The sequence below is a fragment of the Panthera leo genome, chromosome D1 (assembly GCF_018350215.1).
Source record: "Panthera leo isolate Ple1 chromosome D1, P.leo_Ple1_pat1.1, whole genome shotgun sequence".
Taxonomy (NCBI): domain Eukaryota; kingdom Metazoa; phylum Chordata; class Mammalia; order Carnivora; family Felidae; genus Panthera; species Panthera leo.
The window spans coordinates 53935432-53950943 of record NC_056688.1 but is presented as its reverse complement, the minus strand read 5'-3'; the positions used below and the strand labels follow the sequence as shown (position 1 = coordinate 53950943).

At 39.6% G+C, this 15512-nt stretch overlaps 1 protein-coding gene across 6 annotated transcripts in view; it reads right to left on the bottom strand.

Annotated features, from left to right (window-relative positions):
• Nucleotides 1-13219, bottom strand: part of ALG8 (ALG8 alpha-1,3-glucosyltransferase) — a 40115-nt gene extending 26896 nt beyond the window's left edge. For 5 of the 6 annotated variants that reach the window (XM_042906224.1, XM_042906222.1, XM_042906220.1 and 2 more), the window contains exons 1-4: nt 13092-13219; nt 9322-9400; nt 4252-4445; nt 1441-1550 (exon numbers count right to left, since the gene is read on the bottom strand). In XM_042906224.1, coding sequence (XP_042762158.1) covers nt 1441-1550; nt 4252-4445; nt 9322-9400; nt 13092-13186 — 478 coding nt within the window. In that variant the 5' untranslated portion in view covers nt 13187-13219. Of the gene's footprint in view, nt 1-1440; nt 1585-4251; nt 4446-9321; nt 9401-13091 lie in introns of those variants that run through there. The other variant, XM_042906225.1, reaches the window with a different exon arrangement.
• Nucleotides 13220-15512: the final 2293 nt, after the last annotated feature.

Sequence of the window (15512 nt, the reverse complement as noted above, 5' to 3'; positions counted from 1 at the left end):
AAGGTGGTAGGTAGAAGAGCATGAAAGTCTGCCTGGTCCCATATGTAACACTGAGACAGGCCCTTTCCTAGAAAAGGTATTTAGAATAATGTGTTCTAAAACTATGTAAGATATATGTATCTGATGAATCTAAAGACAGTTAACAAATCCCAGTATATTGCTTTACTGATGGTTTAACTGGTTCTTGAATATCACCACTAGCTTTTCAGAAACAAAGTGCTCTAAAAATCAGTGTCTGCTGCTAGGAATTTACCCAAGGGATACAGGAGTACTGATGCATAGGGGCACTTGTACCCCAATGTTTATAGCAGCACTCTCAACAACAGCCAAATTATGGAAAGAGCCTAAATGTCCATCAACTGATGAATGGATAAAGAAATTGTGGTTTGTATACACAATGGAATACTACGTGGCAATGAGAAAAAATGAAATATGGCCTTTTGTAGCAACATGGATGGAACTGGAGAGTGTGATGCTAAGTGAAATAAGCCATACAGAGAAAGACAGATACCATATGGTTTCACTCTTATGTGGATCCTGAGAAACGTAACAGAAACCCATGGGGGAGGGGAAGGAAAAAAAAAAAAAAAAAAAAAGAGGTTAGAGTGGGAGTGAGCCAAAGCATAAGAGACTGTTAAAAACTGAGAACAAACTGAGGGTTGATGGGGGGTGGGAGGGAGGGCAGGGTGGGTGATGGGTATTGAGGAGGGCACCGTTCGGGATGAGCACTGGGTGTTGTATGGAAACCAATTTGACGGTAAATTTCATATATTAAAAAAAAAAAAAAAAGAAAGAAATTGTGGTTTATATACACAATGGAATACTACGTGGCAATGAGAAAGAATGAAATATGGCCTTTTGTAGCAACGTGGATGGAACTGGAGAGTGTGATGCTAAGTGAAATAAGCCATACAGAGAAAGACAGATACCATATGGTTTCACTCTTATGTGGATCCTGAGAAACTTAACAGAAACCCATGGGGGAGGGGAAGGAAAAAAAAAAAAAAAAAAAAAAAAAGAGGTTAGAGTGGGAGAGAGCCAAAGCATAAGAGACTGTTAAAAACTGAGAACAAACTGAGGGTTGATGGGGGGTGGGAGGGAGGGGAGGGTGGGTGATGGGTATTGAGGAGGGCACCTTTTGGGATGAGCACTGGGTGTTGTATGGAAACCAATCTGACAATAAATTTCATATATTGAAAAAAATTAAAAATAAATAAATAAAATTACTTTCCAAGTGAAAAAAATAAATAAATAAAAATCAGTGTCTGGTACAGTTGGGAGAACCCATAGAAACCATAGTTTTGGGAACCCACGGACCCACCCCACACCCATTTTCAAAAGTAGCTCACATTTCAGAATTACCACTGAAGAAATAATTAATCTCATACTTAGTATATATCAGAGTAAGTAAGGGAATAGTGCAGAAAATGTCAAGGATACGGTCCACGATTAGCAACCCGAAGTTCCACAGCAGTAACACTGATAGAATAAACTTTGGTTTCTCTGTAAGTTCTTTACCTGCTTTTTTCCCATCAATGCATTTACAGCACCTACAGTGGAACGCCAGGAAGGAAGCAGAAAGAGCTTTTATCTTCATTAGAACATCACCATACCACTACAGAGTACACTCTGATACACTCAGACATATTTTATTAGCTATTCCTGATAAACTGCCCATGCTGTTCTTGACTGCTTAAAAAGGTGACAGCAGAAACAAAGACCTCAGGGTCAGTTCCGTGTCTCTTTTTCAGCTCGGCTGATTTGAAACAGTCTTCATTTAGTAAAATGAAAAATAAACAAACAGCCACCATAAACTCAAAGGGAAGGATTTTGAAAGTTGAGAGGGCACACACTATTTAGTCCTGAAGTGTAAAAAATGCAGACCATACCTGAAACTAATATAACAGTGTAACATTGTATATCAACTATAATAAAAAAATGCAGACCAGAATAATATGGTACTCTAAATTATATATCATAGCAGCCAAATTAAAAATAGAGCCACGAGGAGCACCTGGATGGCTCAGTTGGGTAAGCGTCCGACTCCTGATTTTGGCTCAAGTCATGGTTTGTGGGTTCGAGCCCTGCATTGGGCTCTGCCCTGACAGTACAGAGCCTGCTTGGGATTCAATCCCTCCCTCTCTCTCTGCCGCTCCCCTACTTACTCTCTCTCTCTCTCTCAAAAATAAATAAATAAACATTTGAAAAAAAATAGAGCGGGGTGCCTCAGTGGCTCAGTTGATTAAGCTCCAACTTTGGCTCAGGTCATGATCTCACGGTTCGTGAGTTTGAGCCCCATGTTGGGCTATGTGCTGACAGCTCAGAGCCTGGAGACTGCTTCAGATTCTATGTCTCCCTATCTCTCTGACCCTCCCCCGCTCATGCTCTGTTTCTTTCTCTCAAAAGTGAACATTAAAAATAAAAATAAATATCAGACCTAACATCCCCTTAAAAAAAAAATAGAGCCACGAACTCATAGCTCCTGATTGTCCAAATAATTTTAAAAACATTTATTAAAAATGTGTATCATTTAAAGGTCAAGATCTATTATTAAATGACAATAGCAAGTGAAAAAAATTATGATCCTATTTTTATTTTATAAAAATTATATTCAGACATAGAAGAGAGAATGAAATAATATATAGCAAAATGGTGATGGTGATAGCTGTAAGTGGAGGAGTATGGGTCACTTCGACTTTGTGTACATGTGTGGTTTTCGGTTTTCCAAAATTTTGACAACAATGCATAATCCCAGAAAAAGGATTTTAAAAAATACGTTTGAGTATCAGCAAATCGCAAAAACAGAAATCTAAGCCCCAAAAAAGAAATAGACAATAAAGAAGCAATTAAAGAGGGGTTAGCAAAAGGTGTTCTGCTTTTCCTCCATGGAGCCTATTTCCTCAACAGAGACAGTAACCTTACAGGGTAATTGAGAAAATTAAGTAAGTTACTGTCTATACTTTGTGCCTGGTTCTGGGAACTGGGACATAGATCTCAACAATTTATATCTTATTTAACTGCTCCTTCTACACTGTAGGTAGAAATGAATTCTATTCCCTCTTCCTTCTGCTCATATGCCTTCTCTAGGAACTTCAATTCAACCATTTTGAGTTTAAAGGAATACATCACAACTCACCTTCCCTTCCAACTCTTGCTAGGTCATAAACAGACTGAATGTTAAGGTGTCAAGTGGGAACTACTCCTTGAGAATGAGCAGGGGTTAAAACATTGTCAAGGGACTCTTGCCTAAATGGGGCAGGGGTTCAGTGTAGAGGGCCTCACAAATAGAAATGATCCATTTGTGACAAGGGTCATGAAGGGACACAGCTGGTGGTCTGTCACATCATACCAGCAGGCTTAATAAAGTATTGGGACAGAATAGGAACCAACATTAACCGAGAACTTACTACTTACAAGTCACTGTGCAAGACATTGTATATATGTCTAGTCAACTAAAATTAATTTATAAGTAAAAGATGCAAAGCATAAAAATATAAAATACAAACATAACTTAAAATTAGTGAAGAGTCTAAGGCGCCTGGTGGCTCAGTCGGTTAAGGGTCAGACTTCGGCTCAGGTCATGATCTCATAGCTCATGTACTGAGAGTTCAGAGCCTGGAGTCTGCTTCAGATTCTGTCTCCCTCTCTCTCTGCCCCTCCCCCCTGCCTGTGCTCTGTTTCTCTAAAATGAATAAATGTTACAAAAATTTTTTTTAAGTTAGTGAAGAGTCTTCATGAAGGAAAGAGTCCAGAAACAACAACTAAAAGCACTCAGTAAGGTTTCCTGAGTTTACTAGAATGGGCACTCCATTGGTGGTCAGCACAATGAGTATGTGTACATGAGTGCGTGTGCTGTATGTATGTGTGTGTATCCTAAAGAATAGGGTAGGTCACAGAAGCCTCTGGGGGCCGGTTACAAGAAAGGAAAGAAAAGCATATGGAGCCATTCTGAGCAGAAGAAATGGTCATGGAACTCTACGTGAGACTACTCCTCAGAACACTCACAATCTCTTGTTCTGCCTCTGCCTTGTAATCCCACCTCATTCCCCATTGTCTTCCACAAGATATACCTAGCCTACCTACTGTAATTACTCACTGTACAGTTTAAAACACAGTAATAGAGTTCAGAACTATTCTAGAATTTGCTATCATGTGAGCTTTGTTTCTCTCAAATGAGGAACCAGTTAATACTACTTAATATTGTATTACGTCCTCAACACCTTCCACACAAAATGACATTCTCAGACTTACTCGTGGACAGCATACACAAAGAGTGCATCTGTAAAGATGACAGAAAATCTCTGGAAAAGTAAGGTTCTCGAGCTGGAATAGTTCAGATTACGGACATTCAGCATCTCTTGATCAAAATATTTGGCAACATGTGACAGGGCATACTCAAACCACGCAAAAAAAGGCGGATAATCCAAGGTCCATTCTGAAGTTGCCTGTAAAAATAAAAAAATAGAACATATCCTAAATAGCTGAATAAACAAAGTTGGTGTAAAGACTGAAAATCCTCACTCTCTAGTCTTTAAAAAAGCACATGAAATAAAATTGCATTCAAAATATGACCTAGGGGTGCCTGGCTGGGTCAGTTGGAAGAGTGTGCGTCTCTTGATTTTGGGATTGTGAGTTCAAGTCCCACAATGAGTACAGAGATTAAAAAAAAACAACTTTAAAGAAATGATTAAATTATAGAGTAATTTCTATGTAAGACTGAGCAGACCACCAAAACCTGGTTCCTAAGTTATTTAATAATGGTCTTCAATTTTCCTTAAATAGAATTAACTGTATTTCAAAGAAAATTAATGAAACTTGCAATAATAACCTTGGTTCTGACATGGTGCTACTCATGTAAATATAAAAAGGGAGCTATGGTATAACAAATGATTCACTAGCTTGGGTTCAAGTTCTGTCTCAGAGACTCAACTTCTCTATTCGTAAAATGAGGTAGTGTGAGGGTTAATTGATATAATACATATGAAACACAGTTATGAATGACAAAAGATAACACAAATGCTATTTATCTTTTGTTCTTATAGGTTATCAGATACTGAGATTAAGAGAGCAAAAGTCACTCCTTGCCATTTCTGTATTCTGAACGTTTAGTAAGTGCCTGATATATTAAGTATGAAAAAATCATCAGTTAAACAAATAAGCAATCACTAATGAGTAAATGAAAATACAGATCATATGAAATAGAGAGTATATGAAATATATAACTTCAGGATACTATGTTTTGTTAGATTACTCTAGGTCTCCATTTCCTCACCCAAACAACAGGGATGCACCTACCTCATTACTGCATTAAATTTTACATACGCATTTCAAATACTATTTACATAGTATTGAACCAGAAACAAAGTGTCCGTAAATATTATTTATCATTTAAAAAATTATTGCTATCACCATAGGATGTCCCTAAAACTAAACTCAGACCTTGCACCTCTAAGAGCTCAGATGGTAATAATAATCTCCCTACTCTGTATTTGTTGCTCTTTTCAATGGGAAATTCCTCTCCTTCTGGAATTGCACTGAAGGTTCACTGGGTACTAACTGGGTGCTCATAGGGACTACTATTTAGGGTCGCTCTGTGGTATAAAATGAGGTGAGAGAGACTCTGACAAACTACTTGTTAGCTCTTTGTTCATGGTAAGGCTAAATGACAACTTTGGGTCCAGATAAGAAGTAGCTTGTTTCCTCCCCCTACAGGTACCAACATGTAGAAAGCCTCAGATCTGAGGCAAACCCAGAGGTTGTATGTCTTAAGCACTCAGGCTATGAACCCACCCATTAAATTCTCTATGAAAAGTTCCTTCCCTAATCCCAAGTTTCCAATGGAGAGTGTAAACAAGATGAGCTATTAAATTGGAGAAAGAAAAGTTAGAAATTCTATTTTTTAATTTCATCCTGTTTAATGTCTACTTTTAATAGTATGTTAATAAGGCAGTACTTTTATAATTTATAAATAAACTCACATGGAGTAGTAAATGATCAAAATGTTTTCTTGCGGGGCATCTGGGTGGCTCAGTAGGTTAAGCGTCCAGCTCTTGATTTCAGCTCAGGTCATGATCTCACGGTTTGTGAGTTGGAGACCTGCATCGGGCTCTGCATAGTGCAGAAGCTACTTGGGATTCTCTCTCTCTCCCTCTCCCTCTGCCCCTCCCTGTATGTGCTCGGTCTCTCAAAATAAATAAACTTAAAAAAATTTTTTTAAATGTTTCTTGCTAGGGTATAGATATTTAAGAAACAAATTTAGAAATTACTGCTCCATATAATTCCAGGAAAGTCAACATCAACTTAAACTTTAACATATGCAGTTCCCAGCTACAGTTTCTATGTCAGAGTTCACTCTACCCTGAAAGAGCCATTTACTCTACAGAAGTGTAAAAGGTTTTGTCCTACTTTACCTTATTTGGAACATTTATTACTTTAAATAAAATGGGGACTAGGAAAAGCATTGAAAAAAACTGGGAGGGACAGGTGCTGCCTGGGAGATGGCCATTTTTCCAAAATAAAATGTCCCTGTCGTTTCTTTGCTATTCCCAATTCCACACCACTCAGAGGCTCTCTACATGCTGCTCCTATTCCCCACACAAAGACTTTCCAAATCTAGCTGAGAAGGTTCTCTGGACCTCAAGGATTTCCATCTGGGCCATTTTCTTACCTCAACAGTTTTTGGGAAGCCAGTTAGGCTATTAGCTATCATTTCCTCCCAAGTAAACAGTTCCATCACTTAACTAATATTTAGCAGAAGTGGAACTAAAATCTGAGGCTTCTGACTCCAAATCCATTAGCTCAGTAAGCTAGTACAACAGAGCTGTAGAGAGCAAGATGGAGTCACTCATGTCAAGCAGTGACTCATGTCAAGTAGTGTGGTAAGCAGCCAAGGGCGTTGCAACTAAGACCATATATCATGAAACCAGAACATGCTGACAACTCCCAGAACTGATAACCAGCAGAACCAGAAGAAGCCTGCAAAGACCCACTGACCCTTTCACTGTATTCAACGTCTGGAGAGTCTGACAGTTTGCTGCAAAAGTCCTCCCTTTTTAAAGGAGCTTAATCAGTCTTGGGTCTTTGCAGGCTTCTTCTGGTTCTGCTGGTTATCAGTTCTAGGAGTTGTCAGCCTGTGCTGGTTTCATGATATCTGGTCTTAGGTGCAACGCCCTTGGCTGCTTACCACACCGCTTAATATGAGCAACTCTATCTTGCTCTCAAGAAGAGCTATTTCTTCAGATATAGAAACATCTAACCTCACAGCACCTGGGTGGCTCAGTTGGTTAATCATCTGACTCTTGATTTCAACTCCGGTCATGATCTTAGGGTCTGAGAGTTTGAGACCCATGTTGGGCTCTTCACTGATGGCACTGGAGCCTGCTTGGGATTCTCTTTCCTTCTCTGCCCCTCTCCCACTCACGTGTGTGCATGCGCATGCTCTCTCTCAAAATAAACCAATAAACTTTAAAGAAAAAAAAAGAAATATCCAACTTCTTCATATGAAGATTCAAAACAACTGTGTTCATTCCACAAGTATTTACTGTGGGTCTCTTTGGTGTCTTTCCCAACCAGTCGACCAATCAATTTAAGCTGAAGCCAGAGCAGAAAGGTAGGTTTGAAGTCACAGTTAGGTAGTCCACTGCTCACATGTTCACTCTCCTTACCATGTCAGAGAGACCCTTCCAGACCTGACCTCATGTGCCTCTCCAGCCTTATCCCCTACTGTGAGGTTCTTGTCTCATATAGTCAAGCCTTGCCCACAACTGAGTTTTGCTCCTTATTGGCTCTTGTGGTTATTTTTGAGCAGAGCAGGAAGAACAAAGAAGTATACCATTACAAGAATACTTTTTTTTTTCCTTTAGTAAGCTCTATGTCCAATGTGGGGCTTGAACTCACAACCCTGAAATCAAGAGCTGCATGCTCTACTGACTGAGCCAGCCAGGTACCACAAGAGTATCTTTTATATAAGACTCTTTTATCTAAAATAAATTGATAAAGAAGACAGCTTTGGCCTAAATAGTGTTCTAGGAATCTTAAGTTAACAGACAATGGTGAAGGTTATAGGAACACATGAAAGAACATCCAGAAAGAGTTAGAGAATTGAAATTCTGTACCACAAAGAGAACCCTAGAGTACCAGCTGTTTAAAGGGTGTACAGATGAGGAAAAGTTAACAAAGGAGACAAGGAAGGAATGGTCAGAGAGAAAGAGAAGACAGGGGGCTGCCTTCTTATTTACAGTCTAAGGGTCATGATATGAATAATGCTAATTCTTAATAACTCTTAATGTTTACTGAGCACTTCTGTTCCAAGCACTGTGCTAAGGATTATAAGCATCATATTCATTTCACTCTAATACTTATTATCATTTAATAGTTAGGGATGTTGAGGCTTTGAGAGGTCAAGCAGTTTGCCCACAGTCACTCAGCATGGGTGTTAGCTGGCAGAACTGAAAGTCACGGAGAGGTGGTCTGGAAACACAGCCCCAAACTCTTGACTGCTAGGCCACACAAAATGTCTTCTAATGGATATGTATACGTGCAAACTGAACTATCTTATACTAAAGCAATTACTTAAAGATCCTTAGCATTCCTATCAAATACTTATAATGTTATTATGTGAGAAGAACTCGGTCCCTTAGGTCAATTGTTCTTAAGCTTTTTTGGTACAAAGGATATTCTGATCTGACAACAAACAAACAAACAAACAAACAAACCCCAAAAGCAACAATGAATTAAGAGAAAACTTTGCAGATTGTCTTAAAAAAACCTCCCTGCAGCAGAGTGCTATTTTTGATCAAGACACTTCTGAAATATCATATGCAACTTAGTAATTCATACCAGAAATAAAAATACATAGTTTTCAAAAATAATAGGAGAATGGTTTGTATATTAGAAACCTATATATCACATTTGATTATTTCTTTTTTCATAAATAGTGGGGATTAGCAGGATCTTAGAAATAATTCATTCCTAATCTTTATGTGCCAGATGAGAAACTAAGGCTCAGAGAAATGAAATATATTTTCTATGCTGTGACAGAGCCAGGCCTGGAATCTAATTATTCCTCTTTCCCAGTCCCAAATTCTTTCAAAAGGGGTGTGGCGAATATTATACTTTCTAATTTATTGTTTGGGAAACTCATTTTGAAGTACAGGGATTCCCTAATAGTGCCAGAGGACAGAACTGAGGAAAAAGTACAATTTTTATAAAGATTAATTAGAGCTATAATCACATGGAAAACTTCTGATATCAGTAAGACTTATATGATTTCACACATCACTGTAAAAGACAATCCACCAAAAAAGTGAAAATTTAACTTACCTCATAATACCACTGTGATACTGGCAAACTGTGAGTGATAGCAAGCCAGTTTCGGTGTACTTCAAAATCTGTGGAATGGCTATTCAAAGTAATCAGATGAGTAAAATGAGATTTTGTTACATTTATCAATTTCACATTTCTAAAATTATGCTTTTAAATGGACTAACACTCCTATACAGCCACAGTTCATGATCCTCTAAAAACACAAACAGGCATTACATAATCCTGAGACACCTCACTTATCTGAAGGCCAGACCTCCTTCTGGAAAAGTTGGGGATCTACAAGTAAGTGAAAAGGTTCTTGGAGTTATCTAAAGGGCTGGGCAAAATCCCATACTCTTTCTTAAGGGAGGTCCTCTGGCTATTGCTCAGAGGTCACTTACTCTTGTTCACAAAGAATTCTAACAATATTCATTATCTGGAAAATGCTTCACACACCAGCTAGAACTTCAAGGATGAGTAGGAGTTCATCAGATGGAGAAGGTGAGAAAAGGCCCCTGCCCTGCCTTTCCCATGTCTCCTAATTCCTCACTATGTGTAAATATAGTCAAGAATCTCTCCTGCAGGGAAAGAAACATTTTCTCTTCTACCCTTCTAAATTCTGTAGCTGGTCTAAGAATTAAACTGACATAAGACAAATTTAACAGGAGAAAAAAAAAAAGCCAATTTTAATAATATATGTATATATGGGAGCCCGAAAAGAGATGAGAAAGACATGAGGCTTAAACGGTGGCCAAATGATTAAGGCTCATATACCACCCTGAACTAAGGACAGGGATAGGAGCCTGGGGCTTCAAATGGGGAGAAGGAATTCAAGTGAAAAGATGTTTGGTGCACAAAGGTCACCCTGCCAGCAGATAAGTCTCTCAGGTGGAAAAGTGATCTCTGGTAACAGCTCTCTTTCTGGTACAGGCCCCCTTTCTCACATAAATTTTCCTTATAAAAAGGAAAAACTTACAAATCTTATTAAAAGGGTAACTTCTACTGTTTTCAGAGCTTCTCCTGTATCTGCAGTTTCTCCAAATAATCAGCCCCAAATAATCCTTATGGCAAAGAGACATATTTTGGGGTGGCATATTCTGTGCCTTTCTCCCCTCTTTAGAATAATTTTCTTTTCCCATTTGTCTACTGCAGTATTTCCCTTCCACGTCTTGAACAGCACCTGATATACAGACGGGCTCAACACATTCCTGTGGAGTTAACCACTCATCATCAAAGTCAACGAGTTCCACAGCAAAACCCGATTAACACTTTCCAATGTTTTATACAACCTTTCCAGTGTCAGCTATCTCCTGAGTTTCCTAGCCAACTTTCATGGCTTTCCATTCCAATATTCATCAGGTAAACGCTGATGATCCCCTATGTTCAGTTCTTGGTCCTCTTTTTATGCAACTTATTCTACTCTGGACAATCTTATTCATTCTTATTGCTTCCATTATTAACGGTATAATGATGACTTCCAAACCACAGTACAAGCTTGATCTCTTTCCGGAGTTCTAGAGATAGGTATCTCCAAATTCCTGCTGACAATGTCCCCTTAATTTCCTATGGATTCCTCAAAATCACAATTCAAAACTGATCTAGCATTTTAATTTCTAAGTATATTCAGTAGTCAACAGAAATACATTTACATATGTTTATCAAAAGACATGTACTGGGCGTGGTCTTCAGGCCTCCAATTACATGTCAATTCCTGAGACTTTCCTTGACACCCAATCTAAGTAAGTCTCCCTAGTTAGTCCCCTTATAAAATCCCATTCTTTCCCCTTATAACACTTTTTTTTTAATGGATTCATCTGTTTAATATAGAGATATAACACTGTGTCAATACTAGGCACCATAAAATGTAAACACAATTACTGTCATAAACCTGGAAAGAACTTTTAAGGATTCAAAGTGGCTTTGTTTAGTTACCATTTGCATATAGTGCAGAGAAAGGTCTTCATGTTATTAGCAGTATGTACACAAAAGGTCCAAATTATGAGACAGATAAAAAAGTTGTGTTCTTTAAACATTGTTAAACTAATTTTGTAGTAACAGCCAGGTTTATCTTTCTTTCACTAACCATGTTCCCTGTTCAGCACATCATAACAAGAGCATAATGAAGTGAATGACGAAATAAAAGAATTTTGATACACTTGCACACAATACATTCTATTTATATGATTAAACATTTGATCATACAGTACTTTCCTACAGGATTGCTGGCTAATTTTCTTCATAACACTTAATACAAGTGTAGTTGTGTAATTACATATTTACTTTAATTTGTTGCTGGAACTGTTATCCTACTAAACTATACCCTTTATAGGATTAGTGATCATATCCATTTTGTCCTCCCCTGTAGTACCTAGCCCAGTACATGGTATACAAAAAGCAGTTAACAGTTTGTTCACTATATTTACATTTATCCTGTAATACCGTAATGCTGTAGTCCTTCCCTCTCACATGCCAGGGTTTTGCAGTTGAGAAGCAGAACATTAACTACAACTATATATGCTCTTAATCCTGGACTAAGAGCAGTATTAAAAGTAAGAACCCTGAAGTAACTAAAGCAAGAAACATTACTTTATATACACAGATCTACAGTTAAAAAAAAAAAAAAAGAATTCCCTTTCACTCCGATTTGAAAGGAATTTCTTCATTTTAGAAAGATTTTTTTTCCAATTTGCTTTTAAAATGGAGATATGTTTCTTATTTATTTTCAGTTGCACAGAAAGTTCAACTGACCAACTCCTTTTTCTAAGTCCCTGTAAGTCATTTTGCTAAACCTACACACATTTCATTGCTTATATAATTACATAGACACATCAGTATAAATGCACACTCTATCCATACAGTTCTTCCATACCCAGCAGGATATCACCAAGAACTTGAACCAAATGATACCAGTAAACCAAAACCTAAACTGGGAAGAGGTGGGGAGACCTGGAAGGAAGGGAGAAAAGGAATGAAAGGATAAATGATGGGATAAGAGTTAGGAAGGATGAACAGATGGTGGAAGCTAATATTGAGTACCCACAGTATACATATTACTTGGTGGATACTTCCTAACTGGTTTCCATGCTTTCAGCCTTGCCCCTCTATTTTTCAAATAGAAATCTAATCCTGTGTGATCTGGCCACTGTCCACCTCATCCTGTGCCATTCTCCTCCTCCCATCATGCTCTTCAGCAACAAGGGTCACTTACTGTTCCCAGAATGCTCTTGAGTTTTTTTTCCTACCACAGGGCATTTACACTTATTCTCTCCTATGCTTGAACTGATTTTTACATGGCTTATTCTCTTTCATCCTTCAAATTTTAACTCAAACATCACCTCCTAAAAGAGGGGTAAAGCCTTGACCTGTAGTCAGTTTCTTTTATACATCCTATCACAATCTGAAACATTCGTTTTTGTCTGCCCCCACTAATCTATCGAGGGCAAGAATCGGAAATGTCTTTCTCACCACTGGATCTCTAGTGCCTAGCCCAGCAGACAACTGTTAAATACAGCTGAACGAATGGTGGAGCTGAGTGTTCTTAATCTGCATATTAAGGATGAAGACCCAAGGCTTAAAAACATTTAACTCAGTCAGCGCCAAGCCTGAACCTAGCCATCCAGGGCTATGATCTAGTTCTCAGGTCAAGTAACAATCAATCGGCGGAGCGGGAAGCTTAGCAAAAGCATAGCGGAGCCTACAGGAGCGTTCAAGTTCCCTTCCCTCCTCCCACCCACGGGCATCCTCGCTTCTCTCTCCCGCTTTGACCAACCGTGGTGCGGGTCCCTTACTATGTGGGGATGAGAAGGCATTTGAGGAGAGTCACCCCGAGCGCCAAAGCCGAAAACCAATTGCCACCACCCATCGCAATTCCGAGAGCGGCCATTACTGTAGCGCCCGGCGCTTTCAACCAACTGGATCCACATCCGGGCTCCCGCGCATGCGGGAAAGGCCGTCTGAGGCGGCGCCTAGGCCGCTGCGCGCATGCGCTCAGCCAGTCCGGCCGTGGGACTCTAGTGCTGTGTCATTTAAACCTCCCGCTAACTGTCCTTTCACCGCCCCGTCTCACTCCAGGGCTCGGCAGGGCGTGACAGTGTCTGCGCGGATTTCTTACGGCGACAAGTTAAGTTGGCGACAAGTTAAGTTTCGTTAGCTGCTTCATACTTATCTTTAAATAGTTGCTGGGTGTCTGCTCTGGCGTTTCCTGCATTTTGCTTGGCAAAACCCGGCGTTGGGGCACCTAGGCGAGAGAGGACTGTATCTTCTTGCACCGGAGACGTAGTGGAGGAGACAGCATTGTAACCCGAGAGTTGCTGTAGTCGAAAGCACCTGAGAATCCTGGAGGTGCCTAATGCAGGCACCTGAACAGAAGTGTCAGCTCCAGGTAGAGAATGGTGTGAGCAAAGATGCAGAGGTGTAAAACGTCTGTGCTTCTAGAACTCGGAGTTAGGTTCTTGGTGCGGCACCTGCCAGAGTGGAACCCATTCTGGACGCAGGCTAGAGTCTAGTGCTTGTCACACAAAGTATAAATAACTTGGGAATCTTGTGAAGATTCTGATTCAGTAGGACTAACAGACTCCTAGATCGTGCCAGTGCTGCTGGTGCATGGGCTATAAGGGCCAAGGCATGAGGAATGGAGTTAGTCTTACTACATCATGTACTGTCTGATCTTGGACACATGACTAATCTCTCTAAACCTCAGTTTCCTGTTCTGTAAATAGATAAAAATGGTGTCTACCTCATAAAATGGCTGAGAGTATTGAATGAGTGCACGTAAATAGCTCTGTATGGTGCCAGGACAGAATAAAGTCTCAATAAATAATGTTTCAGAGAAGTTAAGTATCTTGCTGAAACATGCACAGCATGTAGGTGACAGTGTCACTCTCCTCATAGGAGCTTATGCCCTCCTACATCTTCAAATGCTACACACTTGAATATGACACTCAGATGTAGACCTCATGCCTAGCCCTCTTCTTTCACCTCCAGACCCTTATATCCAACTGCCTAACTGACCTCTCTTAGATGTTTTAAAGGCAACTTGCATTAGTTTCCTATTCTTGCTGTAACAAATTACCACAAACTTAAAGCATAAGCTTAAAACAGCACAAATTTATTCTCTTACAGTTCTCGAGGTCAGAAGTCTAAAATCAATCTCGACAGGCTTGTGACACCTTAAAGTTAAGGTGTCATTGATTCCTTCTGGAGGCTCTGAGGGGAGAATCTATTTTCTTTTAGTTTTCGAAGTTGTCTGAATTCCTTGGCCCCTTCCTCACATCTGTAACCTCTTCCTTCTATTGTCACATCTAGTGTTTTTCTGGGCTCAAATCTCCCTGTGCTTCCCTCTTGTGAGGACACATGTGATTACATCTAGGGCCCACCTGGATAATACAAAATAATCTCCCTTTCTCAAAATTTAATTTAATCATTTCTGCAGAGTCCCTTTTGCCATAGGCAGTAATATTCACAGGTTCCAGGGATTCAGTTTACCATATACCTTCAAGCTCAATATTCCCAAAACTGAACTCACTGTGTTGCAATATTATCTAATCAGAATGATATCAACCATCCAGTTGTTCACTCCCCCACCCTGTAGTTGCAAACTCACTGTGAATTGACTAACTCAACATGCATTCCCAATCCTCTTCTACCTTTTCCATTTTTTTCTAAAGAGGATAGAAAAGCCAAACAGTTGAACTTCCAGCTTCCCTGGCAGCTAAAAGTGGCCTGATTACACAGTTAGGTCTGCTGGAGGAGGAGGGTGGTTTGAGAAAGGTTTTCCTTTCCTGATAAAAGAGACTGTTGTCTTGAATTTTGCCCCCTTTTCCAATTCTTCCTGCCTTGGATTTGATCATGAAGCATGGAGATGGATTTAGCTGGAAAAAGAGCTTCATGTTGGCCCTGGCATCACTGAACTCCTATTCAAATCCCCCTTACTTCTGGAATTCTTACTGTCTTTTTCTTGTCTCAGGAAACTTCTTATCTGAGGAAACGTGCACACACATACATGTACACACACACTCTCATGTGTTCAAGCCACTGTTGGTCAGGTTGTCTGTTCATTCCACGAAAGTATTCCTAACTGCTATTGCTGAGTCCTGTCTTTTGAGCTTCATATCTCTCACATGTATCCCCTCCTCTGAAACCTTCTTCACTCTACCTTACTGGTCTGCTCTCAGGCTCTGGCACATGCACATTCTCTCCTGTCATCGTGC